This window comes from Pollicipes pollicipes, unplaced genomic scaffold (genome assembly GCF_011947565.3).
Source record: "Pollicipes pollicipes isolate AB1234 unplaced genomic scaffold, Ppol_2.1 Scaffold_4881;HRSCAF=5763_pilon_pilon_pilon, whole genome shotgun sequence".
Taxonomy (NCBI): domain Eukaryota; kingdom Metazoa; phylum Arthropoda; class Thecostraca; order Pollicipedomorpha; family Pollicipedidae; genus Pollicipes; species Pollicipes pollicipes.
The window spans coordinates 18,737,086-18,764,671 of NW_023596576.1; the positions used below are offsets into that span (position 1 = coordinate 18,737,086).

At 45.9% G+C, this 27,586-nt stretch overlaps 1 protein-coding gene across 1 annotated transcript in view; it reads left to right on the top strand.

The window, feature by feature from the left end:
• The first annotated feature begins 1,154 nt into the window (after nt 1-1,154).
• Nucleotides 1,155-27,586, top strand: part of LOC119100081 (venom protease) — a 28,472-nt gene continuing 2,040 nt past the window's right edge. Inside the window, exon 1 of the mRNA XM_037223194.1 lies at nt 1,155-1,193. Coding sequence (XP_037079089.1) covers nt 1,155-1,193 — 39 coding nt within the window. The remainder of the gene's footprint in view (nt 1,194-27,586) is intronic.

The window sequence follows — 27,586 nt, forward strand, 5'->3', positions numbered from 1 at the left end:
GGGGAGGAAAATTGCCTCCCCCATCCCCACCCCACTAGAGCATGTGGTATTCTCCCGCCACCCGGGCGTGTTTTCTGTTGTAATGGACTTTAAGGTAGAGCAGGTCCACGGTACCCTAGCATCGCGTGAATCGCTCGTTCCAAGCACCGCGTTCACCATCCGTTTGCACAGCGCGCGATAAGCAAGCGACGGGAGCGTCACACCAGCAAATCTGATATTCCTCACCTTCTGATGCATTCTCTGATGCCCTGAGTTTGAGTTGCAGCAAGAACGGGCAGCGCAAGCGGCAGACAGCACCAATTGGGTGTGCCGTATATCCCCCGGTGGAGGGAAGGATAATTAGCTAGACTCCGCTCACTTGAATGGGGATTAGAAGAAACGCACAACGTTCAATGTATTCGTGATGAGACTGCGTTCTTTGTCGCCACACGGTGCGCACCAAATTGCAGTGACGTATGATTGGGGCTTTCATTGGTCTCAAATACTAAAGAGTCTTCGCCTCTTTCTGGTTTGACCACCGATCAATTATCAATAAATGTAACAGGATATTTGTGCAGTGTGTTCGAGGACGTCAAATATTCACATATCATATCTAGTTTTGCCCGACAAGAAACTTCCAATATGTTGAACGTCGTTAATCTTCTAGCATAAAATGACTCGTAATATCACAAGTTTAGTCATATTCACGTTTCCATGTGCTAACACCCGATACACGGCGCACTAGTGCCACATATGGCACTTATAGATGGCTTTATTAGTGAACCAAAGATCGTCCGGAAGATCTGATGCCTCTTTGAGCTTCTCAGAAAATCACTGACATATCGTCATCGATGTCTCCATGTCTTTTGATTCAAGTTTTGGAAACAAACCTGCATGGTGGCTCTTAAAACTTTAACGACATGGTAAGACATGATGAAAGCTCCAAACGCTGCCAAAAATTTGAGCACCGTATATAAAACCGTTGGAAAAGTATTTCGGAAAACTCTTGTGGAGGGCCTTTGAGATTCTCTGATAGGACGAGGGCTACGAGGGCCCGTTTTTCGCTGTGTTGGGTCCGATGATTCTCTTTTCTTTTCTTGGATCCGCCCTCGCGCGGATTTTGGACTTGGTGCACGTTCCACTGTGGAACAAGTATAGAACTCATTGGTGCAATGATGGATGCCGACCGATCGACCGTGACGGACCACGAGACGGTCAGGAATTTCGTCACGGTAAAAGGTGCAGAAATTTCCATTGAAAACATACATAGGCTATTGTGCCGCTAAATGAAGATTTTGACATTATTTCAACATGAGATTGGTGCAATCAAATTTCGACAGCACTGGAGCATTGTCATCACACCATTCAGTAAAGTGTCTGCTTTAGCCCCAGTGACTGGTACTTGCGGGAGGAGCCCACGGGCTTCCTTGAATCGCTGCCTTCCCGCAGCCTTCTGGACAGCGGCACCATTCACGGGCACGTGCGGCGTCCGCTTTGACACACACGTGCTGTGGCTAAGTGTTGGCTGGTTATCGCCAGCAAGTAGTCAGTTTTTGAGCCAAAACAAGATGAAAAAATCGGTACATCACATTATCGGAAGGTATGAGACGTCTATGAAGAAATATGCTAAGATACTAACGCCTTCCTGTTGTCCTATGCTTAACCTCAAGAGAAAAACCCATAAGAATGTGCTCGAACACTTGGACAGCTAGAAACGTTACGTGCCGCCAACAGAATCGTTGTTCAGCACCACAACGCTGTTTAATCATGACCTACCGAAAATAATAACTTTGAACTCATGATATCGAAAAATCAGAACTTGAAAGTTTCTTATGTCAAGTGCAAATTATAACCACAGAATAAAGTGGGCGAAATGCGTGAAAAAAGAGTTTTGGAAACAAGATGGTATATGGGTTCGCCCCCTCCCCTCCCCTCCCTCAATAAAACGCAGTTTCATCTCCGGTTAGCAACATTTACCTCAGGCAAACCTATGTGAAAAAAATTGGTGGGGGGGGGGGGGCACTTAAATGCCCAAAAAACAGGCCAGCGACTGCTGTGCCTCCGCGCCGCCGTCCGACGCCCCACCTCCGGAAGCAGACCGAAACACTGCACCGATGGAATACGCCCGCTGGTGCTGGCGCCAGTAGCGGAGGATAGAAGTTGAGCTTCGTTGAGCACCGCTAGATGATCGGGCTACGAAGGATGTGTGAAGCATCGCAATGGTGATCAAGCTACACCCTGCAGCTGTAAGTTTATGTAACATGTATTTTACAGCATGTGCAGCGTGCATATTTGTAGAGCATATGGGTAACTACCTTTTTCAGCATCTACGCGCACGTAGCAAACATTCCTTGATAAACTAAATAACGTTTCTAAATGCCTCATAGTTTCCTTGCTATGGGATCGGATACGGCTAAGCCAAGAGCATTTGTTCTTTGACCGCGGGCAGCGGCGTAGGCACGGGCACAGGAGGCACGTACCCAGTCACCCCCGGCCAACAGGGCTTGGCACTCAAATTTCAGTCAGAGGGTCTTTTACGCCCATCGGGGCTCCTGAGACGAGAAGGGCCTCAATGTCGTCCAGTCACCACCAGTAACGCACGGTCGGGTCCGTGTTTGTATCGGCCATATGGTCTGCCGCCCAAGCAGGGACAAGGCTGGGGTCAGCGATGTACATGTATCGGGCGATTGTGTCTGTCAGGTGCCCACAGTGCCTAATAGGGGGCCCTGCTGCTGGCAGGGGCTCCGAGTTTACCAGAGACAGTGTTTGATTAGGCCCGAGGAGATAACTGAGGGCACCCCAGGATTGACAATCAAGGTTAGATTGGTGGATATAAAAGCCCCGAAGAACTGGCCGTAGGTCACATTAAAGACCTCGACCGATACGACCTGGCCTTTAAATGTCATTCAGGGGGCCTAATGCATCGAATGGGTGCACCCGAATACAACGCGGGTCAAAATCAAGGCGTAGCGCTCAAAGATGAGCCTGTGACGTATATCCACCATACAATTTTTTATAGTGTCCTCGGAACATATAAACACCTACAGATACACGCGACTATACATTCTTTGTTTACTTATCCAGTTCTGCCGTAGACACATGCTTGGTCTCCCTGTTCTAAAGGTATAAAACATCCACCAAAATTGTTATACTTTTCTGAAAAACGGACGTGGCTTAGAGATGGGCGTGTTACTTTTATCTCCTTACTCACACGTATTGCGCGTGCCACATGGCACGATGCACTTTTTCCGAAACGTTGGCTCCTGCCGAAATTACAGATTGGTAAAGATGGGATGAACAATACGGATAAAAATATTTTGTGTTGATAAATATGCAAAAGCAAAATTATATCCAACGGACACGCTTTGGCCATGCACGCCAATTCGGTCTTAAAAGAAGCAATGCTCTTAGACACGATCAATTTTGTTGGATAATGTGACTGTGCCAGCCCCGGGCAGGTCTACTCATTTGGGGAGTGCCAAAACCACTCCCGAATCGAGCTGGGTCAGCGATGTACATGTATAAGTCAAAGATTTGACGCATACAATCCAAGTTGCACCCAACTGAACTGGTGTGAAGATGGTTAGGGGATGAACTGTCCGTCCCAGGTCGAGTCGGCAACAACTTCACAGGGTGGGAGACGTTTTTGGCTGCCACGAGCCTGACTAGATTAATGTAAGTGGAACAGCCCTATCTTTTTCTTAAAGGGAGAGCGTTTTGTTTGGGGTTGTTGCCGCACGTAGCAAAAGTCGCATAATCCGATATGTTCGTAAGTCAAATGCGTCCTTAAAGTTTCAGGCCGGAGGCATGGTACATTTAATTCTCCGCAGAGATATGACGCCCATATCAATTTGGTATGGCTTGTGTCACTTCCAGGACGCAACGCGCATTTTAGCAAATCTGAACTCTTTCCTTATAGTCAACTTTCGGCTACATTCGGCTACCACCGCAAACATCTCACTTTGTGCAACATGTAAAGTCAGTTGGGTCGTCAAAAATTATCATAAGAGTTCTCATAAAATTCACAGCCCGCTCTTTGAACCGTCAACACCCGCTCGGGTGTTGACCCCCTCGGGGTCAACACCTCAGCTCAATTGACCCCCCGCCCGAATATTTTTCAGAATGATTTACGAACGCGCAGCGTAGCCACGCCCAACTTTGCACAGCTGTAGGCAAGTGAACAGCAAACTCTTTGGCATAAAGCGGTTATATTTATTTTGTGAAGTCGCTGACCTGTAATAGGTCAAAGTCGGGCCCTCGCTATCAGCGAAGACCATTTCTAAGGAATTTCAATATGATGCGACAACGGAGTGTCACACGCGCCCGAGTGGCCGGTTCGATACCCTTCGCGTCATTTCATTTCATTTCATTTCATCGCTTAATCAGTCAGTTTGATCGCCTGAAACCTCAGGAACTAAGAGAGCTAGAGACACCAAATTCCCACGGTGTATCGACCCGTACATGAGCTCACTTCAGTAAATAATTAAAGTAGAAATACATAAATTAAGTCATATTCCGGGCTGGTCTCCAAACCTAGAACCCTAGAACCTAGAAAACTGTTCTAAGCAAAAGGTCACATGCTCATTTAAGGTCGGTTACTTTGCGTGACCTTTTGAAGGCCACCGTGACCAATATCATACAAGGCTGCTTTGAGTTCTGCATTTGAATAAACGACAAAGGAAACGCATGACGGCATATTCCCACAAACAAAATGTTGACCTGGGTAACTTTAGGTCAGTGACCTATTCTGATCTTAAAAAAGTGCATAGAAGATATGTAATTCGGTACCTGTTATCAACGCATTTGAAATGACCACCAGAAACTACCCCATACAGCAAGTCCTAGAGTAATAAAACAGGTTGGGTTTGACCCTGGTCTGACCTATGTACCTGACTCTAGATCATTGTAAATTGTGAATTCAATTTGTGTTGCCTAAAAAAGCATCTCAGAGGTGTATGGCTTCGTCTAACAATCAGTTGCTGTATCAAATTGAACGCCTCCCTAGAAATGGCCTTCGCTGAAACCATGGCCTGATTTTGACCTGCCATAGCTCAGAGACCTTTCAAGGTACATCTCAGTTGTGATGCCAGACGATCCACTTTTTAATTGCCAACAGCTATGCAAAATTTGGCGCGGGTACGCCGCGCTGTTAAGAAACCATTCCGGAAAATTTACGGGGATCAATTTGACCCTCACCCGAGCGTGTGTTAAAGGAAGCCATGCATATCTAAGATAGGCAATGCACTAATAAATTATCTATCTAGGTAGTGTTTTAGTTTCTTAGGCAAAACAATGAATAAATTAAGAAACACAACAAATTCCATCAACCTCAGGTCGGGTGCGAAGGTCAGACCAAGGTCAAAGCTAACCTGCTGTTTTACTCGAGAACTTGCATTACAGAGCAGTTCTTAGTGCTCATTTCATATTTTTTAATGACGGGGACCGCGACGTGCATGCTCTTTGGACTTCTTAAGATCACGTTAGGCCATTGACATCAAATGAATCAGGCCTACATTTTGTTCTTAGGAACATACCGCCTAGCATGTTCCCTGAGCTCATTTGAATGTAAAAACAACAGCAATTTCGTATTTTTCTGGTCACCTTGACCTTTTAACGATCAAAAAGTTCACTGACCTTAAATAAACGTCACTGACCTTTTGCTTAGAGTTGGTGATAGGTTCACGGCCGTTGTGTGAGGAGAGCTGGGGTGCTTTGGGCACCAATCAGTAGTTTGAACTTGTATGATCTTATTTGACCAAAGCTCATGACTTAGGAGCCTCAAATTTAAACACAGGTGAGTTTATATACAGACCAACGCACCCTGTAACCTTGGTGTATCTCGCTATCTGGGTTTGCGAAATCTCAAAGGGTCAAACTGACCCCGCCCCTTCCCCCACCAGAGCGAAGAGTATTCGACCGACCACCTGGGCGCGTGCTTACTGACGCAAACGCTAGCAACCTGAAAAGGTCTCGTGTCAACACTCTGCAAAAAATGAATGCGCTCCACGTGCCCACGTCCTGTGTGTAGCGGTTTGGGGCTACGGCTGACAGTTTCCTGTATGAAATGACCAAAAATGACAGTTTGAAAGCTAAACATATAAAATCTAGACTGTTTTCAGCGACGTTCACAAAGTACCGTGCGGAAGCTGGTCAAAGCCGCAAACATCAATTTGGATTTCAATCTTTATTTTCGACTAACTTCACGACGTACGTATGCCGATTGCCAAATGGCCTCTTCCTCGCGGAATCTTGAGTCAGGATCACTCAGTGGCTGGAGCAGATGTGGTGGCCCTGGGTCAGTGACTGGAGCAGATACCTGTACATGTACTCGTCTCTCTCGTCTCATGTACTCGTGGTGCATGTGTTATGCATTCCGATGGAAAATGATAATGCTAGAGACATCAAATTTACAGGGTGTGTTGACCTGTATGTGAATTCACTTAGGTCAAAAGCTTCAGGCTCCTAGATTATGACCTTCGGGTCAAAAAGGTCAAACAAGTTCAAGTTCCAGGCTGGTCTCCAAAATGCCCCCAGAATTTAGGGAACCGTTTGTAAGCAAAAAATCACATGCTCAATTCAGGCCAGTCACCTTGTTTGACCTTTTGAAGGTCAAGGTGACCAAAATCGCACAATATTGCTCCGACTTTGGCATTTGACGAAGCGACAAAGATTACTCCGGGCACTTTGTTCCCCAAACAAATATTGATCTGGGTCATTTTTGGTCAATGACCTATTCTGACCTCCAAGAAGTGCAGGAAAGATGTATATGCCGTTCCTGCTATCGATACATTAGAAATGAGCGCCGGAAACTGTCCCACACAGCAAGCCCTGGGGTAGCAAAATAGGTTGGTTTTGACCTTGGTGTGGCCTACATATCTGACCTTAGGTCAATTTTATTTGCTCATTCAACTGTTGTATTGTCTACGAAAGCATCTCAGAGATGTGTGGCTCCGTCTAACACTCTGCTGTTGGATCAGATTGAAAGATTCCCTAGAAGTAGCTTTTGCTGAAACCATGGCCTGACTTTGACCTTCCACATGTCAGCGACCTTATAAGGTACATCTAAATTTGTGATGCCAAGCCATTTGCTATTGAATTGTCTACAATTGTGCAAAATTTGGCACGGCTACGATGCGTCTTTCGGATACCATTCTGGAAAAACCTTCGGCTGGGTCAAGTTGACCCCCACCCGAGTGCGCGATAACAGTAGAAAACTTCATACTGGATTTTGTGAACACAAATCCGAGCTGATTTTCACTTTCTAAGATGACCTATGAGAAAACAGCTCGATTTTGTACATGAAAACGCCAACACTTATCTCGTCAAAGTTGGAAGGTCTTTACTTAGGTCAAAATGTCTTAAGGTCTAAAGGTCTTTACTTAGGTCTTTAGGTCCCAGTCCTTAAGTGTGCATGCGTGGGAGGGGAGAGGGGGGGAAGGCAAGCACCCCTCCTGCCTCTTATTCCGCGTCCATGTCTACCAGTGTTGGATGTTTGCCATTAATTAAGATTGTACCTCCGTGTTCAAAATGCAATACATTTTGAAAAGCTCCTTATATTCTTACCAGCGGACTTTATATCGCCGGGTCGGGTGCATCAGGGAGTCCATCTCTAGGTTGTGCTCAGTTTGGATAAAGTGTGACATAACCCTCCTATGCAGACTGGTATTACGTAAGGTTCATTGCCGGGAAGCCCGACCACGGAGCTTGGAAATGACTTCGAGTCTCTCCGGGAAAACCTATACGACGTAGCCCAAACTGGAAAGAGTGCAAAAAAGTCCAACCGCACGGTGTGGGATCGACGAAGTGACCCGACATCGACCGGGCCCCTCAGTGGCACACAATTAGCCGGAAGGAGGCCACATTTGGCCTTCATGCTTATCTCATGCTAGAGCGGCCGGGCCGAATAAAAAAAAATCGCTATCAGTGGTGTCGTGGCGTGCCGTCTTAGACCACACAACAAACTCAAGTTTAAAAGCATATCTAGTTTACAGGTCAAAGCCAAAGTCTTAAAATCCTAGTTTTGAACATCTGACAGCTCCCACAACGCATCTCATTCAGAAAGGTATCCCGTGGTGTGAAATCACTGCGTCCTGATAAACATGCTACACAAAAAGCTATCCAGTGTTACGCGCACCGCACTAGGTCTGGCCTTCCCAAGCCGAGGCCACATGCCGTGCAGATGAGAGCTGAACATTTCGTCTATTTGTCGATTTCGGTCTGCTTATTTCCGTCCCGTTTTAAATACCGAAACGCAAAATGGCAGAGCTCGACCGCAATTATGGGTATCCTAGACGGGAATAACAGCTGTTCCTTGCTCACAAGGGTCAAGGTCAAATGGAAGGACCTTGATGGCGAACAAACGGTTGAATGCATGTTCATGGCGTAAGTTGTAGTGGAAAGCCGGACTGTCCACTCAGGTGCGCGCGCATCATTCAATTTTGCGATGGGAAACAATTATGTAGACAGGTTTGACCTGGTAAAGTGAGGAAGCTGGAGGACTAAGGTCATATCAGGTCAACTTCATCAAAATAGGATAACTCCAAAAGTTCTGGCCCGATTCCAGTGCCTAAAACGGGTTTCGACATTTCTGCTAAAAGCGATCACGTACAAGCTGCAGCAAAAGCGACGGCGATATATATCTTGACCACTTTATGCGCAGATATGTTCATATGATCAGTGAGCTGGAATCGCTTTTGAACTATTGGTATGAGAGTGAAAAATTCCATCGCAAAAAGACCGTGCGAGAGTGAAAAATTCAATTTACATAAGATGGAACTTATGAGCTAGCGACTGATGCTTCAGCAAACAAAGACATCTATTTCAAGTTGGTATGGACGTAATATCATAAACCTGACAACACTGTTTTGTTTTTAACATCTTAGGCCATTAAAGTGAAACAGAATACATTAAAGCATAGCAACTTCATGACAGTGTAACGAACATAAAAAATTCAGCAAGACCAATAATTTGGTGCTGCATTTTGCACTTCCCTTCCCCAGCATTTTTAACATAAAACAAAGCAAAGAAATTTCTAAAATATCAGAAAACTCAACAAGCTTAAATCACTGAAAAAACAACCCTGGACTCCCACACATCAGCCCATCACCACGTCAGACACAATACACATACCCCTGGCTTCTGTTAATATAGGGTCAGGGAAAGCAAACAATTTGTTATTGTTTCTTACAAAATACCAATGCTTATTTCCATGAAAGTAGCCTAACTATGCCTAACCTAAAGAGGCCTTACTTCATCTAATCCTGTCTAACCTTTTGGTATCACAGCAGCAGTTGTGAGTTACTGATTCCTGCACAATTCCTATTGTCACCTGTCATGCACTGAACCACCCTAACCTAACTTAAAGTAGCCCATATGTTGAACATCATCTCAACTCACCCATCTGTTGACAGCAGCACTTACGGTAAAAACATGATAAAGCTCATTTTTTTGGTGGTTTCAGCTTGCCTTCTTATTCAGTTATTTGTGTATGCCTGCTGACATCAGACAAAGTTGACAACATATAAATGAGGACACTTTAAATCACTTTGAACAACTCATTTTGATTGTCATGGTTAACCTCTGTCCAGGACAATAATAACTATGTTCCACAAAACAATCACTCTCCTCCAAAAGTAACATAACTTTTAGATGACCATGCCAGTTTTGCTGCTTGCCTTTTCCGAGCTGCAGCAAGGGCATCTATTTAGGCTTGTTGATTCATATTTAACGACATATTTTGGGATGTTGGCTTCACATTTTAAATGTGATGGCCTGACTATTTGCTTAATGCTGATATAGACCTGATATTATAATTGTTACGCAGCTTAGAGTATCCCAGTGTTAAAAATATAGTGCATATATACAGTACAGTCATTTGCCAGTAAGCCAACTATGACAACTATGGAAAACATCTGGTTCAAGCAGCCATGAGGGACCAATTCAAGAAATTTGGGGCAAATTATCAAGAATATGGAACAAAATAAGCCCATTGCATGCCTTGTGACATCATAATTTGTCTTATGACAAAATTTAATGGATTAAAACAGAAAACGACTAACTCTGGTTACAAATCGTGTGTTGAAAACAGGTAAGATAAGCAATTACTTGGTCCACAGGAGACTTACTCGCTTTTTCAGGGCACACTTCTTCCTGGTTCAACCAAATATAAATATCAATCATATCCAACAACCTAGGAGATTAAAATGCGAAACAAGTGACAGGTGTGCATGATAAAAAATTCCGGCGGACAGAATTCCGCCATCAAACACTTCTATATTAGCTGCGTCAGGTCTGCCCCAAAGCTCTATATGGCAGCATAAGGATAGCGCTGTCAGGTAGTCTGGTGAGTTAGATACTCAAAAGACTTAGATTTATCATTATCGAGCACCGCCATGAGCCAAAAAACTTGGACCGAGGGCTTAACAGGGCAAAAATGGTGGTGAAAATAAGATCTGTGCTTCAAATTGTCTTCTTCATTCCCTGTGGATTGTTCACTTTTGGGTTCATATCAAACATGTTTGGACGGCTGGCGAATTAACCCGATTTATGTGTAAATCACGCGCAAGTTTGCAGTTGGAGCATCTTGCCGAGACAGATAGTACCTCTAAAGGCAATTGAAAAGGAAGAAACATTTAAGTGGTATCGCACTCTTATGATACCAAGAAAAAGAAAAGTAGTTAAATAAAAAGACTGATACTTTTTAGGGAGAATTTTTGTTATTAGCTGATTTGACTCAAAACCTGTTAAAATAATTGCTCAAGTGGTAATATTCATCTTGGAAATGTTATCTAGAATGCATTTCTTGAATTTTTCAATTCCTGCATTTTGTAAGTGATGCAAGTTAATAGTCAGGTTTTTTCGAGTAAAATAAATACGTGGAGCAAAATTCTCTACCAGGCCTTGCTGATGTTTGCACGAGGCTCTGCTTTCGCGGTGTGGTGGTGAGACAAAAAATTGGGGATGCGTGAAAGCCTTGCATTCGGCACACTGCTGCCGATTGTGATGCATTTTGTAAACAAACCAAACTTGGTGTGTCAAGCGGCTTGAGTCACTTGAGGGTCTTGAGTTTGAAGGTACCTGGCGCCCTTGCTCTGTGCATACATAGACAAGATTCAGATGTAGGAGAGGCAGGACATAGCCATAGGTGTCCAGGTTCTGTGGAGCCTCGTTTATGCTTTGTGGTTTCAAGTGAGCTCGGTTTTGGATGACATCTGAAAACCTCAGAAAAGGAAATATGGGTTTGGCATGTGCGGTTAGACAATGTCAGGCAGGAGTGAAAAATTCACAAAAGATATGGGGAAAAGGAGTGAAAAATTTATCCTCATAGGGTGCTGGTTTACACCCAAAGTCGGCAATTTTAAGACATTGTATCTGATTACACCCTACGCCCGAGCATGCAAGATATGCAAAACTTAAGTCCACTACCTGTGACTCACCTCAAATGAAACGTCATATGTCATGCACTCACAGCCGGTCAGAATCGCTTGCACAGGCGGCACACGCGTGGACAGCGAGGCCATGCCGCTCACAGACATACCTGGCACACTGGCGGCATGCCTTCTTCTTTGGCACTCGACTATTGCGGCGATTGTAGTCGGGCTGGCCAGTCAGCTCCGTTACGCAAGCCGCGCGGCGACCCCTTGATCTACGGGTTCGGGCTCACGTGGGCAGGGGGAACTTGCGCTGTGGTGCATTTCAAGCTAAAACTTAGTCATCGCTACAGATAACCGTTCGAAACTTGGAACAAGCATCTTTCATAGTAGGATTTAGGACACCTAATTGCATATTTACACCATTTTGAGCTTAAGGCTCGAGATGTAAAATACACTTTTATCAACATGTTGTCTTATATGACATGCCGATATTACAAATTCCACTATTGAAACAACACGACGCCAGTATATATATATATATATATATATATATATATATATATATATATATATATAAATGGTGTAATAAGTGGCTCACCTTCCACATTTACAGATATCAAATATGCTCTTTCGTTTGCCTTCTGTGTCAATTTGTCTGCGATAATGCGATCTTGTTAAAATGCAGCGTGCATGACATCACTCTGACGCCATTCACGCCTAATGAATTTTTGTATCATAGTTGTTACTTTGGCACAAGGTGTAGAACTAATTAATTAACAGATGCTAACAATTTTGCAGCAATATCTCGAGGCATTTTTGAATTATGGCGAATATTGGACAAGGGGCAGACGTGAGTCCCTCTCACGGCCAATGGTGGATTCAATTCGGGACAACATAAACACAGCTACAATTTTTTGCATCTTTTTGGGTACATCTGCAAACTTTTGCGGGTGTATACAAGGGTGCAACGATGCAAAGGTAGCTTGCCTGGAATTTAGTCCTAGCGGAACAGTCCCTTGGATCTTTGCTTGTCATCGCAAATAAAATCGGCTAAGGTAGGTTACGGAGCACCAAGCTTGGCGGCCAAGCTGAGGTCAAAAGAGTGATGTTGGGCCTCACGCCACACTAACTGCAACCTCGGAAGAGGCTGGCCCGGACCACGCTGCGAATCGCGGCTGCCCTCCGCGTAGGCACTGACAAGTCAAGCCGAGTATGTCAAGCAAATAAATGCAAATGCAGCATGGGGTATCACGCGCTGACTCGTCGTTTGAGTGTTGCCTGGACGTCGCGACTGCCTGTGGCTATCCGAACAACCAAACAGACACACGGCACTCAATGAGGTTATCAGGCGGGCGTTACAGGCAGCAGGAATCCCATCTATCCTAGAACCACTGGCACTGGCCGGGGAAACGGTAAAACTCCCGATGAGATGGCCATATTCCCGATCGTCCATGGCAACAGCCAGGTTAGGGATGCCACATGCACTGATACGCTTGCTGCCTCTCACCTAATCCCTTCCTCGGTATCCGCCGGCGCCGCAGCTAAAGAAGCCAGATGCAAAAAGAACAGAAAACACTCGGGCCTCACTCAGCGATTTAAATTCCAATCAGCCGCCTTCGAAGCCGCAGAGCCTGTGACCGCAGAGCATGCGACCCATCGACGGGAGACTGTGTCGAAAGTCTTGGTGCTAGGCTGATAACCTTGTCGGGCGACAGACGGAGGAGCGAGCTCTGGCGGCGTCTGGCTTTTGTCACAGTCCGAAGAACGCAGCCTCAGTATCATTCACTTTACCCAGCTTCGGAAAAGAAGAACCTGTGCACGCTCATCGCAAAGGTGGCATGTCACAGCAGCATGTTGCGTCGCCAAAAGAAGGGACTACGGGCGCCAAGTCTCCGAAGAATGAGGATGGTGATAGAATGCGGCCTGCGACACGGCCCTACGGGTCTCAAAAGCGTTGGCAGCACGTGCTTGATGAACGCGGTGCTGCAATGCCCGAACAGCATCCGTGCCCTGCATTACTGCATCCTACGGGACAATAGACATCCTATTACTACATCATCCTACGAGTACTCGAGAGACATCAACACAACCACCTCCGCCCCACGAAGTGCGCGCTGATTAGATAATTTAACACGTTAATACAAAATCTATGGAAGAGCTCAGATGAGGCTGACTGAGAGCGGACCACCTGTCCATTAAAGGCACTGTCATAGGGGTTCGCCGCCCGATCCATAGGCTATCAGTAAGAGGATGCACAAGAGTTCCTAAAAAACCTGCTGAGGGGCTTGCACGAGGATGTGAGCCGCGTCAACAACCAATCCAGGTCCGAAACCGCTGGTATTGATGACACCATCAGCACAAGCCAGAAGTCACTGGAGGCCGTGAAGTATTTCGTGTTCCGGAAAAACTCAAAGTTTGTTAGACTTCTTTTCGGAAAACTCGAGTTTACGCTGCGGTGCAGTCTGTGGCCACGCGTCTGCAACGTTCGACCCGGTCTGGAAACTGAGGCTACCAATCCTGTCCGTGGCGGTCCAGCAGTGATTAAAAGATTGCTTTGACCTTGTCAGCAAGGAACAGGTTCTTGGTGGAGGTGAAAAGCCAGCCTGCACCATGTGCCAGAGATGCCAGAATTGCTCCAAGAACAACAAGGCGTGTTGCGCTCTGGCCACTACACGCCAAGGTGAAAAGTGCAGTTTCCGACACCGACGAAATTTAGAACAGCCTAAACTGTTAAGTGTAGCGAAATCTGTCAGATACCGTGGCAGCATGACTATAAATGCAGAAAAGCACACAAAACAATAGCAAATGAAGTGCAATGAATCATAAACATAGCAGAAGCTTTCGTTTCGGAACGTTCATTTGCATTAAAGTATCACTTGTTCGCCATGCGAAAAATTCCTAGTAATTAGGGTGTGGGTCCTAGCGCATGAGTGACCGGTGGGACGGGCTTAAGGCTGGTGAGCACATCGGTTCCGTTCAAACCTAAGACGTCGCATGCACGGAGAATGGCGAAAACATGTCTGGTCAGCGGCCGCAGCACAACCATAAATGGCAAGGGATAAGCCCAAGTGCTATCTCACGACATACTGGAACAATTATGGCAGTGTTAGAGAAAGGGCTCTACAGAGTTAAGTCCAACCATTAAAGGTCACTCCCCGCCGCTTTGCTATTTTATCTACGCTGTTTCTTATGTTACAAACGACATTACCTGAAGTTGGAAATTGCCATGTTATTTCATATCACAGTTATTTTCTTTGTCTTTAACTACAGTATCCGACACATAATTTCATTGTTTTCCATATTGCCCGAATTTCAGATTTTTAGTTTTTACAATGCGCGCCAGTGAAATTGTTTTCTCCCAGATCCAGAGCCATCAACAAGCAACTGAACACTGTATAGCCTTTCCATGGCTTGGGTTGCATGAGTGCGGGCCAATGTCCGCGTAACGAATCGTGCTTAACAAGATCGGTTGGTTATTCGGAAGTTTGGGCGCTGCTGCTTTCTCGTTACATGACGACGTTATTTAGTGTTTAGCAGTGATTCTGATTTCAGATTGATTCAGATCAATGATTCATACAGATTCCCCACTTTTTAAGTAGTATTTGGCCGACGTTCATATCATAACCACCTATAACATTTCTCCATAGCATTTCTCCGGAAGCCTGTTACAGGCATATTATTGTATAGCACATCATGTATGTCAGCTACGGACCTAGGACCCAATGGCCACGTATCAAAAACTCATAAAAACAAGGCGTGAAGCACTTGCTGCATTAGCCCGCACTGTCGTTATGGTACCCTGCATCCTAACAGATCGTGCGGCGCCAGTACCTCATTGCAGCGGCGATAAGCCGCTCACTGGATCGCCACTCGTGTCCGAGACGAGGGCGGCCGTCGGACATAGGGAAAGCCGCGTGTCTGGCATCGGGCTGGCCGCGTGCCGGCACGTGAGAGGCCGCATGTCCGGCACAGGAGAGGCCGCGTGTTCAGCACTGGAGTGGGTGCGTGTTCGGCCCCACGGTGGGCGCACGTTCGGCACTGGAGAGGCCGCGCGTCAGACACAGGAGAGGCTGCGTGTCCGACGCAGGACATGAGGAGCGCTGACGCCGGGCTGCGGAGCGCTTAACCCGGCCCTGATCATCTTTGATTGATCATGAGACTCTACTATTTTCCAGAATGTAGTTAATACGTATATTCGGGTAGGCTTGATGACATTACCATTACAGCAGAAGGAAAAGATATGTTGACATGAAATTTTCCAGAGGTCATTTGATATAACATAAGCATGCTCACACATAAAGCCTGAAGACACCACAGTCTTCAAAATCTGACATCAACTCCGTGTTAAGAAGGTAAAAATCAAAGGTAAGTATTGTATGGCCACAAAATGTCCAAGAGATCCTACATTACCATAAGCTAGGAGATTAGTTAGTTGTGATGGGTAAGATAGCGTGATAGGCTTTTCAAGACTACCAGAAGACCCCAGCTACACGTCACCTTTTGTCAGGGATCATATCCTGCAAAACAAAAGCATTTTCGCCCCGGACTACACGTCCCGCTGTAACATCCCTTTTTGAGAGAGTGGTACGAGTATAATGACGTGAGAGTCCATGAGTCCAGTCCATTCGTATGCGCCGCGACAACAGCTGTGAACAATGCATACTGTTCTTCGAGCTGGCCAATCCCTAACCTCGTGCTGACCTGAACGCCATAACTCAAGCGGTTTATGGCCCAGCCATACCTGCCATAACCGTACCCATCTGAAGTCCCGCCATCTGATCGTTTTTGTGCTTGCCATTTTTAGTAGTATTTCCATGACTGGATAAATGACAGCACGTCAAAACTAAATACGCAGTCAAGCTGTGGCCCAACACAGAATTTCCTGCTCCTGCTCGGGTTGGGATTGGCTGATCCAGCTTAGTAAAGTTCGTGGATATTAACACTTTCCGTGCTAGATCGCAGGCTTTGCATGGTATGCAACTCGAGATCTATGAGGAAGTCCCAGCCAATACCTTTATAAGTTTAGCTGTGATTTGCTGGCTGTGAAACAAGACGATTTCAATACATAATCTCAGTGAGCTGTAGGCTGCTGTGAAACAGATGATTTCATGTAAAACTGGCTGTGAAACAGACAATTTCAACGAGCTTTAAAGCTAGACGCGCTGGCAATGACGTTTTTACCACACAATGTTCACAAAGGTAATAAAACGTGTTCGCCTGCGATAAAACGTGTTCGCCTGTGCCAGGAGATAACTGCTTGGCACGTACACATGCTTAATAAACTACAGCAGCCAGAGAAGCAGTGGCAGTGGCATAAAACATGGACATGATACTCATTAGACGGTTGTGCAAACCACGACCATGCCTTTGTCGCGAATGGATTTCCGAGAATTTTGACATCGACAGTGCAACACGTTACCCGTGTGACAACTAGAGCCAGTCCCTCTGCTCCTGGTCGCCGACCTGCTCGGCTACAGCACGGCCGTCCGCCCCGCTGACGTGTCGAGCCGTGTCTATCCGCAGGGGAGTGAGCTGAGCCGCTGCAGCCGTCCGCGGCACTCTATCAAAACGAATGCCACGAAACGAGGGATTATCCCTGACTTAGCACGCACCGCTCCCGTAACAGCACGGGTATGCGAGCCACGGCTCCAGGTGTTGTACCCGCGTTTTCCGGCGGTCCAGGTCGCGGTCGCGAGACGGCTGCGGTCACGGCTTGCGGTGGAGTACGGAAGCGCCCCGCCACGCGTGAAAAGGCCAGGCCCAGCTGACGGCTCTGCCGAGACGTCACAGCACCGTCACCACTGACCCTTTCCGAGGGCGCTCGTGCCACCACATGTGCGATCAGGATCATGTTTGGCACCCCCGAAAGGGGAGGGGGAGGGCAGTCAAGGTAAGGCCTATTACTAAGAATAAGTGTGGTCTTAAAGGCATTCCCTATCATACTCACGAACAGATATAATTCATGCGCATCAGTGCTAGTAATACCCAATTTGTACTGGCCATAATCTTCTTTACTGCATTTTACTAAAACTTATACGCGATACTCCTGATTAAACTTATATTACAGCCAGCCAGCTAAGCAGTTGACATTTACTTTCTATTCTTAGCTCCATGTGCGGACGTTCAAGGCCGATCTCACAAGATAAACGTTGGAGGCAACAGCATCTTATAATTTTTAGTTGGTTGCTCGACTTGGTGACAGGCCAGCGACGAATCAATGTGTTTGCAATGGACTGTGCAGTCGGTCGGTCCGGTGTTCTACCCACCGGCTCTTTGTGTCCCATACTGGACAAGAGGAGGCACTGAAAAGGATCTGGTTATGGAAATTCATCTGGCCGCAAGAATGCATCCCAGTCGTTGTGATGCGGAGGTGTGCGTTGACTTGCAATGCAATGCGATTTCATAAGAGATATTTGTAGCGCATTTTCATGAATATACTTGCGTTTGATTTTTTACGTTGTTGATAATGGCGACGCTAGAACTGAACGTCTCCCCCATGACGAGAGGCATGAACATTTCAGAGAAATTCGGCGAAATGTCCCGATCAGTCTAGAAAGCCATCTGCGGATATCTCGTAGCCTTCTGAAGACACAGAGAAGGTCGCTGACGCACCACAGTAGGTTCAAGCGGTCTGACTTCCTCAGACAAGAGCCGTAAGTTCAGGTCCTGGAGGGCGATGTCACTTTTTTGGAGGGCGATGTCACTCCTGATGCAAGTTCGGTCCTGCAGGGCATTGTCACGCCTTCCTGGAGGGCAATGTCACTCCTGATGCAAGGAACATGACTAAAAATAAGAATGGTTCGGCCATACATTTGATGTTAATGTTGCTTGTGTCCGTGCGAGCATGGCGGTTGCGCAGGTTTTCACATGCAATCAATTTCTTTATGCATTTTTACTAGCTGAAAAATAGTTTTCGCACCTGAGCCTTCTGCTAAAATCAATCTTGGCTGGTACAAATTTATATGGCGGGATGGAACTGAGACCCAAGAGGGGCACAGAGTGCATTATCCCTTTGGCCGAGATAAGTTCAGATATTGTACCATTTTTCAGGATATTGGTCCAATTTCCACAGGTTCTCAGACAAAATTGACAGTTGGCCCATTTGAGGGCCAACTGTCAATTTTTGTCAATGTCACTTTAGCAATGCCCATTTGAGGATATTACCACCTACCTTATATACTTATTCTAATGTGACAGAAATGGCTCCGGAAGCGAGCCATTCTGCAGTGCGTACAGAATTATACGCTTTTTGCACCCATGAGAAGGCTGTTTGCATGTATGCAATTTCAATCTCTTGTATTTCTATTTTTGCCAGCATGAAATGAAGGATATTGCTGATGAAACCCTCAGCATTATTACTTCCTGCCAGAAGTCAGAATCATGGATAAAATGATAATTCTGTAGATTTTAAAAAGCTATTAAGTAATTCAAGTCCGAGTTACGATCAACACTGTCTAAAGGTAGAATGCATATGGGGAAAATTGGTATAATCTGTTTGGTAGGGGCATTGTATGACAAGTATTAATCTATGTACATGATTGGGGAGGCTGAAAGGCATAGCCTAAGGCTCTGACTTCTCATCCCCTAAAGTTGTGTTTGTCAGCAGAATTAGTCAGCAAAGCAGTTTGTCAGCAAAGAGCAGTCTCTATATTTCATTTGCTTGTCCCTATCAAAAACTTCCTTACTTAGACAGAAATATTGCCATGGCTAGTTAATAATGCCTAGATAATACAGGCTTCGTGCTATCACTAACTTTTTCCTCAATTCTTGTAACATTCCAGCAAACCATATAAAGGGAGGGGCTGAGAGGCTGGGAGGGAGAGACAGGAACCCTGGATCGGTCAGTAAAATCAGAGTGTGGTCAGATAATGCTCCTGCTATGGACACCATGGAAGGGCTGATCATTCACATTGGGGCCCCATTATATTTTTAATAATTTGGATGGAAGTTTGGTATTCAAAATGGTGCTGCCGTTAATCGCATGCAAGCCTCGGACACATTCCGTGCACTACCGGCGCGGAACAAAAACGGGAGTGGTGCTGAGTATGCCAATGTTCAGACACGAATTTTTGTGTAGCTTTCGTTGCGTAAAATTGAGAAACACCGCCAGCCTTTTGTTAAAAAAGATTCGTCGTTCGGCTTTTATTCAAATATGTTGTTGTTTAGGGTATTCGCAGCGACAGACTCACGAGTCAGCAACAACAAAATATCTCGCTTTCAGCGCGTTGGGACCAAGCAACCATATGTTGAAGTTCTATATGTAGAGAGGCAACAGACACAGCTAGAATCAACAATAGTTTGATCACGTCAAATCGGTGGAAACACAGGTGTCATTATACAAGCGGCGTGATATCCCTACACTTAAACAAAAAATTCGAACACCTTCGGCTGTTCAAAATATAAAATAGTCTTCCAACTTTGGGCTGCGGCCTTATCTTATTGACGTATATCTCGCTGAGCGTCGAATAAGAACATAAATGAACTGGTATCTTCTTCGCCCATTCCTCTGATCCTACCTGTCCGTGGTCCCGATACGCCACTTCCCCAGCACGCTCTCGCTACCTCTCGCCCAGTCCTTGCGCAGCGACCCTCGCCTCAATCGGAGCCCGATCCGGAGTGTCTCTGTGTCACTCGTTCTTTTCCAGGCAGCGCAGAAACCCAGTTAAGACAGGTGTTTACTTACTGCTGGGATGCGGCGAAAGCCGCCCACCACGCCACACGTGCCGCACCAGTCTCGAAGCTAAGCACTAAGCATCAAACTATGAGCTGTCTAAGGTATGGTAGAGAGAGCATGGCGCTGGTTAGGTCTGGGCTCGGCGCGCACATGCGTTTTTTGTGAGGGAACACAGCCTCCGAGAGATCCGAACTTTACCCCCTAGTGCCGCCTGGCACCGGTTCAAAGTGGCATGATTCATATGCCCTTGCTGTCGAGGTTCCTCGTCATTTTTCGCGTTCGGAGAAGGGAAATCCAGCCGATGGTCGAGCTTAAACCAGAAGTCCCGACAAGTCCCGGTGATCAAAGAAGACTACTTTTGAGATTTGAGTATGCCATAGACCGAGGTCTTTGGGCCTCTTTGTTCCCAGCGACGGCACTTATCGTGACATTAGTCAAATGACATCGACATAGATGGCGTAAATGGGTGTTCGGTTGTGTGCGCATGATGTTGAAAAATGTGGCGATATGTGACACTTTCAGTGATTTCCAACTGAAACCAGAGCCTGATTGCGCTTCTGGAAATATACTTCATTGTCATTCTATGGCATATGGTATTGGATTGCGCTGCTGGCGGCAACTTTGCCCGTAGGAATTCGGTCGCCAATGCATTCGCCAATGCACTTGTTTAACGCTAGCAAGTTTGATACTGCTATTTGTAAACAGCAAACACAATATTATTCGTCCTGAACTAAGGCTTCCCAAATCTCAGCTGGGAACCAGAGGACACTGCATGATACAGACATCTTACACTCCTGTATCCTAACCTAAAATCAGTGAAAGATTGTCTGCTACCTGTAAAGTCAAACGAATAGTCACATTTACGTTGCCAACTGCCGCAGCAATGAATTAATCCGCACCTGACACCTCACTCGCTACTTCTTGAACCGCTCTAAGCATACCTATGCTGAGGCTATATGAAATAAACAGCAAAGTCGTCTTGCCTCATATGCGCATTGTATGTCACACACAATCTCCCATGTAAATCATAAATAACTATTTCCATGTAGCACGCAACTTGTGGGAATTTTGTCTCCAAATTAAGTCACCCTCGAATGCAGGCAATGTGGCGCAAAACACTAATCTCCACGTGGCGCGGAGACCTGTTTTCACCCTTAACCCATAATGCTTGCCTGTGGGCTATATTTATATATGTATAAATATACATATTATATATATATATACATATGTGTATATGTATGTATATATATATGTTTATAGACACATACATATATAAACATGCACATGTATAAATATATATATATATATATATATATATATATATATATATATATATACATAGCCAGAACTGAATCAGATCTTTGCTTTGTAAGCCATGCCGGTCATGAGTCAAATGACTCAATGCACGCAATGCGTCCGAACTGAGTCGATTCAAAAAATGTGGAACAGCTATGAGTCATGAGCTGAATCGGACGCTAATATATGTGAGTCAGTCCTGAGCCGACTCAAATCTTTTTAGTCGAACACAAATCTGTCTACCAACCCTGCGTTTGTTTCACAGGGCTAGGAGTGAAAAAAGCTTCTGATATACCAGACATGGCCGATGAAAAAAACTTGCACTTTTGCGAACCAATTGGTGACACAGTGACGAAAATGCAAACTAATTTCAATAGGGCAGACCATATTACGACTCCCTATCCCAGCTGAACGAAACTCAAAGATAAGTATTGGTCTGAACTCGTTAACACTTGCAGCGCGAGCATGTGTAGGACACATGTCGAAACGTTGACTTTTCGCTGTATGAGCAAACTGAGCCATAAGATGCCGCCAAACATAGCAGCTTGAATCAGGATAGTTTTTAGCGCGTGCCAGAAATATATTACAAACTATACCATACCAGTGCTGGCGTCACGGACTAGTGGTTACACAGTGCTTTTCAATGCCCCTCAAATCAGTGCTTGTCACAGATTTCTCAGCCAATATTCACTTCACATACTAAACCGTATAGCACGCCAAATAACTAGGCTTATTACTAGTGGTAAAGATCGTGGCCGGTCGCAGCATCTTGCGACGAACATGATCAGTTTGGTACGCATCGTTTTAAGGCGTCATGCCATTTGAGACAGATGGTCTCGAACGCTCGCCACGCGGGGGGGTGTCGGGTTCGGTGCAGAGCTGTTGGCTACTGTTGATTATGTTCATGTCGTGAAAAGCTGACTGGCTAGAAGTGCATAGCTAATGGTCAGCTTTTTAACGCAATAACGCTAAAAAGCCCTGTCGATCTAGAGGATTGCTGTTTGTGAATACCTGAGCTACAGCTCCAGAAGTAAACGGAGGACGTTGGAGGGACACATGTCAAAGATTCATCCGATACTTTCTGATGCTAAAAGTAACTGTCTCTTTGGAGTAAAAGACTGAGCATCACTGTTGTAGACCTATCACATTGGCCGTTGCACCTCTGGCTTAGCATACTGATCGGCGGACAGGCGTGAGATAAAATGTGTTTTATTTCTACCATATCGCGTATAAAGTTGAGTGAAGGTGGTGGGCGTGTACTTTTCGATGTCGTCCATCAGCAGATGCAAACGACATAAACAATGTCGTTTTCCTATGTTGATACCATTATTGCATGTTTTTTGTGCTAAATGATTGGTATCATATTAGGAAGTGTTAGTTCTACACCGGTAATGATTATGCGAAAATAGTGAAGGTCGCCTGCGCACTCAGCTGATTGTATGATGACGTCACAAAACCAAAGATGATATTGTTGTCAGGTGCTTGCGGAACCATGTTTTCGGTAAATACAGAGTTGCAGGGACGCAGATTTCCAAAATACCTGGGGTCAATTGAGGGATGGAGAGTGGTCTCAACCATTATTCTGTGCTTGATGGCCAACAAATGATACCTAAGTGCAAGTGAACTCCCGAAACAAAAATGTTTGATGGTTTTGCCGTACTGCATTAAATTTGTCTTTATCTTGTGGTCTAATGTATTTATAGTTATATTGCAACGGTTTCAGAAAGATTTAGCTCCAGGTGATAATTTTGACGGTTCCAAATTTTGTTGGTGACATAAAAGGCACTTTTGTCACCGCTGCACAGGACGTTTTCTGCTAGGCGTCGTTCTCACCTGCATGGTCTGGCATACGGGAACGAATGCGGGTTTTTCCAGGAGTTGCTGAGGACACTTCACACCTGACATGATCTTAGCGTCGCCAGAACAAACGCATTTTGTCACATGCGACTCCTGGGCACATGCCATGCTGGCAGAAGTGTTCGGCAAGAAAAGCCCGGCGGTGTGCAAGCAAAATAGGTTTGGGAGACAGTTATATTTGGCTTTAGGATTCAAAACTTTATGCGATTTGTCTCATTAGTGCTCATATTTTCAGTTGAAATATAAAATTGAAACGGGTTTCAACGGAGATGCGGTCCTCAAATCATCTGCTGGAGCAGAACAATGAGTACGATGTCAAATATATTACAGGACCAGGCGTTCAGCTTGAACGAAACCATGGGCTCAAGGTCTCCAAAGTTACATGCCAGTCTCAGAAAACCCATCAACAATGCTTGACACAAAACAGGTCGCTCCGCCATGTTTAAACCTTGTTTGACCAGCTGACCAGCAGCTGTGACCAGCTGACCAGCAGCTGTGACGTCATGTGGCACTCCGAGGTGCAGCATTCCGTTCCGTTGTCCGGCTCGGGCTTCCCTGGCAGAGGACGGGTCGATTGCCCAGTTACCGAGGCCGTAAGCGACGCAACATGCCGGTGGGAAAGTGCAAGCTGGATTCCGGCGCCCGTTGCAATCCTGCAGAAGTTGCGTGTCAGGGCATCTTACGGTTGCAGTGAATTTCTGTACAATGCTTGGTCTTATCCTCACTCGAGAACATTAACAGGCTGCTCATTCGGCACATGCTACTGTCGGCTGCTCGCTCTGGAGCTGCCAGCGAAAAGATGAACCCGTGAGAGCGCTGGCTCAGTCGGGTTTAGACTTGATAGCCGACCGGCCTTGCCTCTGTTTCATAGTCACGATATAGATATGCGTGACTGGAAACTATCTGTATGAATGTGGAGGGAATCGCAGATAGAATGAATGAGGTTCTTCTGTGAAAACGTCCTCTCGGTTGGTTTTGCTTGGCCTCGTGGCCGCCATTGCAGAGCTTGGGAATCCAATTTATGTAGGTGTGCGAGGAGTGCGCCTTGCTCGAATACTAAGTTGTTCAGATATGAGTTGATAGTTCCAGGCTGCTGTTTGGGGCGGTGTACACCGACTTGAAAGCTATTATCTCTTCACGCTGGTTCTCCAGAGGCTTCGAGTTTACATTATGGGCGGCGGTGCGTTTTGGCACCTGGACAACCTGCTTGCTGAGCCGGATTTTGTCTTGGTACCATTTTTTTCGTAGTCGGGAAGGCCTCGGCCAGGAGGGACCACTATGACTATTTCTAGGTTTGCGAAGAGGGAAAACTTAACTTGGCTGTCTGAGCTCTGGTTCTGGCTGTTGCCAACTTGTAGGAGATGGTTGGCGAAATGCCCTGCTGCTTTGTCGCCGTTTAAGGTACGGACACATTGGCGATGAGATGCTTATGGATTGGCTGGTCGTCACTTACCACTCGTCACGCTCCAATTTGTATAATGCAACTGATAGACAGTTACGCTGGAGCCTCTAGATCATCACTTAAGTTGTGTTTGTGGGCGCTTCTGATAATTTCGTTATGGCCTTCACTACAGCAATTCACATATATGCAATTGAGCCGTACACGGAAGCCGATATAACAGCCGAAAACATGCCCGCTCCGATCATCTTCAGACGGCGCAGGTCCGACTGTCACCAATGCTCACCATGCGATGCGAGATTAGCTGGCGCTTTAACAGCCGAGAACATCCCCGCTCCGATAAGCTTCAGACGGCGCAGGTCCGGCTATCAGCAATGCTCACCATGTGATGCGATTTAGCTGACGCTTTAACAGCCGAGGAACATCCCCGCTCCGATCAGCTTCAGACGGCGCAGGTCTGGCTGTCACCAATGCTCACCATGTGGTGCGAATTAGCTGGCGCTTTAACAGCCGAGAACATCCCCGCTCCGATCAGCTTCAGACGGCGCAGGTCCGGCTGTCACCAATGCTCACCATGTGGTGCGAGTTAGCTGGCGCTTTAACAGCCGAGAACATTCCCGCTCCGATCAGCTTCAAACGGCGCAGGTCTGGCTGTCACCAATGCTCACCATGTGGTGCAAGTTAGCTGGCGCTTTAATAAGCACGTTGGTCCGATCCGGACCGCATTGTTACGTGATTGTCCTCTCGCCTCGCTGATTCAGAGCTTTTAAGGCCTGGGGATCCTCCAAAAACGCTTCTCAAATTATAAGTGGCAATACTGATGAGTTTCTCAATTATTATGCATCAAGATAAGGCCGCTTGGTGCTGCTGGCTCTCCAGAATGCATAGGATCAATGTGGAAACACTTTTGGCATCAACGTTGAGTCTAAGAATGATGCTTATCGGAATATATCAGAGCCAAGGGAGCATTTCGCCGAGAGTCATATCACTCTGCATATCGGTTTACAAATAATGCATGTAGTGCAGTGGGAGGGAACCATGTTCTCCAAACATGAAAGGATTTGTCAGAGTCCTACCGAGCTACTTTTGCACGGAGCGGTGCTAAGCCAATAGCAGTGATAGGATGGGAAAGTTTACTGCTTTGTGGTTGGGCGAGATGGAAAAAGTGGGAATCGTTTCAAGAGCGGTCGGGTTCCGCCACTGGATAAACCGGAGCCGCCAAACCGCCACTGCGTCACTGGCACCGCCTGTTAACCAGACGAAAAACATGTATACAGACATACCCATGACCAGATGTACGGCGTCTGTGCATATGTGCACAGCTGCAGCCCTGTATTATATGTCCCTTTGTACATGTCCGCGCCTCATCACTTTTCTACATGTCTGTAGGTAATCTTGTGACGTAACATACACGCCTACGAAATGTGACACCGTCCATAGGCAGCGAGACTGCTGTTCTCTAATAGTAATGCAAGCGAGGGGATGCCGGGCGACAACAAAGGGATGTTGGTTGTAAGAAATCGTGCGCCGTGCATTAGTTCAGTCTACATCCCTTTTACATGAAGTCTTAGAAAAAAAATACGTAAAAACTCTGTAGAAAAGCAGGTAACTGTTTATGTTCCGAATGTTTTCAACCGCATTTTGCTTCACAGAACTTCTAAGCCGTGATGTGCAGTGGCGAAGGGGAAGGGCCAAGAAACAACTGCCAACCAACTCACGATACGTGCCAACGACGCGTCAGGGTGGTGTTTGGAGGATTTAACTCCCTGATCTCTCAAAATTAGGGGAACTAAAAACGCCCTTGTGACAGAACACGTGGGAATCCATGTCAACTGTTATGTGTTTAATTCTTCATCTCTAGGTCGTGACCTATAATTCCGCTAACGTAAAAGATGGTGAACATCTTTATCAGTGTCGAAAGTGCCCTAAACGTATTCCTATCCCTAGACATATACTCTATACGTATCTTGAGCCTTGAAGCCTTTTTCAAAGCAAAAAGTCACTCGGTGGCATATCACGCTAGTGACATTTGACATCGAGAACATCAAAATGACACCAAACTTGCGGTATCACTTTGGTATTTCAATTCAAAATCCGCATCAAGAACTTCTCCAAGCAAAACGGCTTCACGTTGATCAAGGCTCTTTTAGGTTAGTTATCTCCCATGGGCTGCATACGTCAACGTCGTTAAGATCAGTATATCAAAACAATCACAACTGTTTGACAAAGACGACTTTTAGTTGCTTGATTTTTTCAGGTTTTACTTAAGTCCGACTTTTATAACGGATCCAAAGCAAAGGACTTACTTGCAATGCTAACTTCAGTTGCATTGTTAATCAATTGCGCATACAAAAAAAAAACACCTCAAAGCTGCATGGCTGTCTAAAACTTGGCGACTCAGTTAATGTGAAAGCTCATCTAAGAATCGGCTTTGCCGGCAATCGCAGCGTATACAACACAAAAGAATACATATTTTATGGACCTTTTATAGGTCCGAATAGGTCACTGACCTCAACTGATCCAGATCGACATTTTGTTTTTGGGAACGTGCCGCCTGGCGACATCTTTGTAGCTTATTCAAATGCAAAACTCAAAACAGTCTCGTATAATTCTGGTCACCATGATCTTCAAAAGGTCAAAAAAGGTCACTGACCCTAAACCAGGATGTGACCTTTTCCTTGGAACAGGTGTCTAGGTTATGAGAGGAATTTGGGGATCAACCTGAAGTTTGACCTTGTTTGACCTTATTCGACCCAAATATCAAAACCTAGGAACTTGAAACTTTGATTTCAGTGAGTTCACGTACGCATCAGCACAACCTGTAAGTCTGATATCTCTAGCTCTTTTAGAACCTGAGATCTCGGGGGGGGGGGGGGGGTCAAATTGACCCTCGCTCCAGCGAAGGGTATCCAACCGGCCACCCGGGCGCGTATTACAGCTCGTGTACCTGCACCAAACTAATGCCCTTCAGTCATCGCAAGTTGCACTTTTCCCACGCTAAAAGCGTAA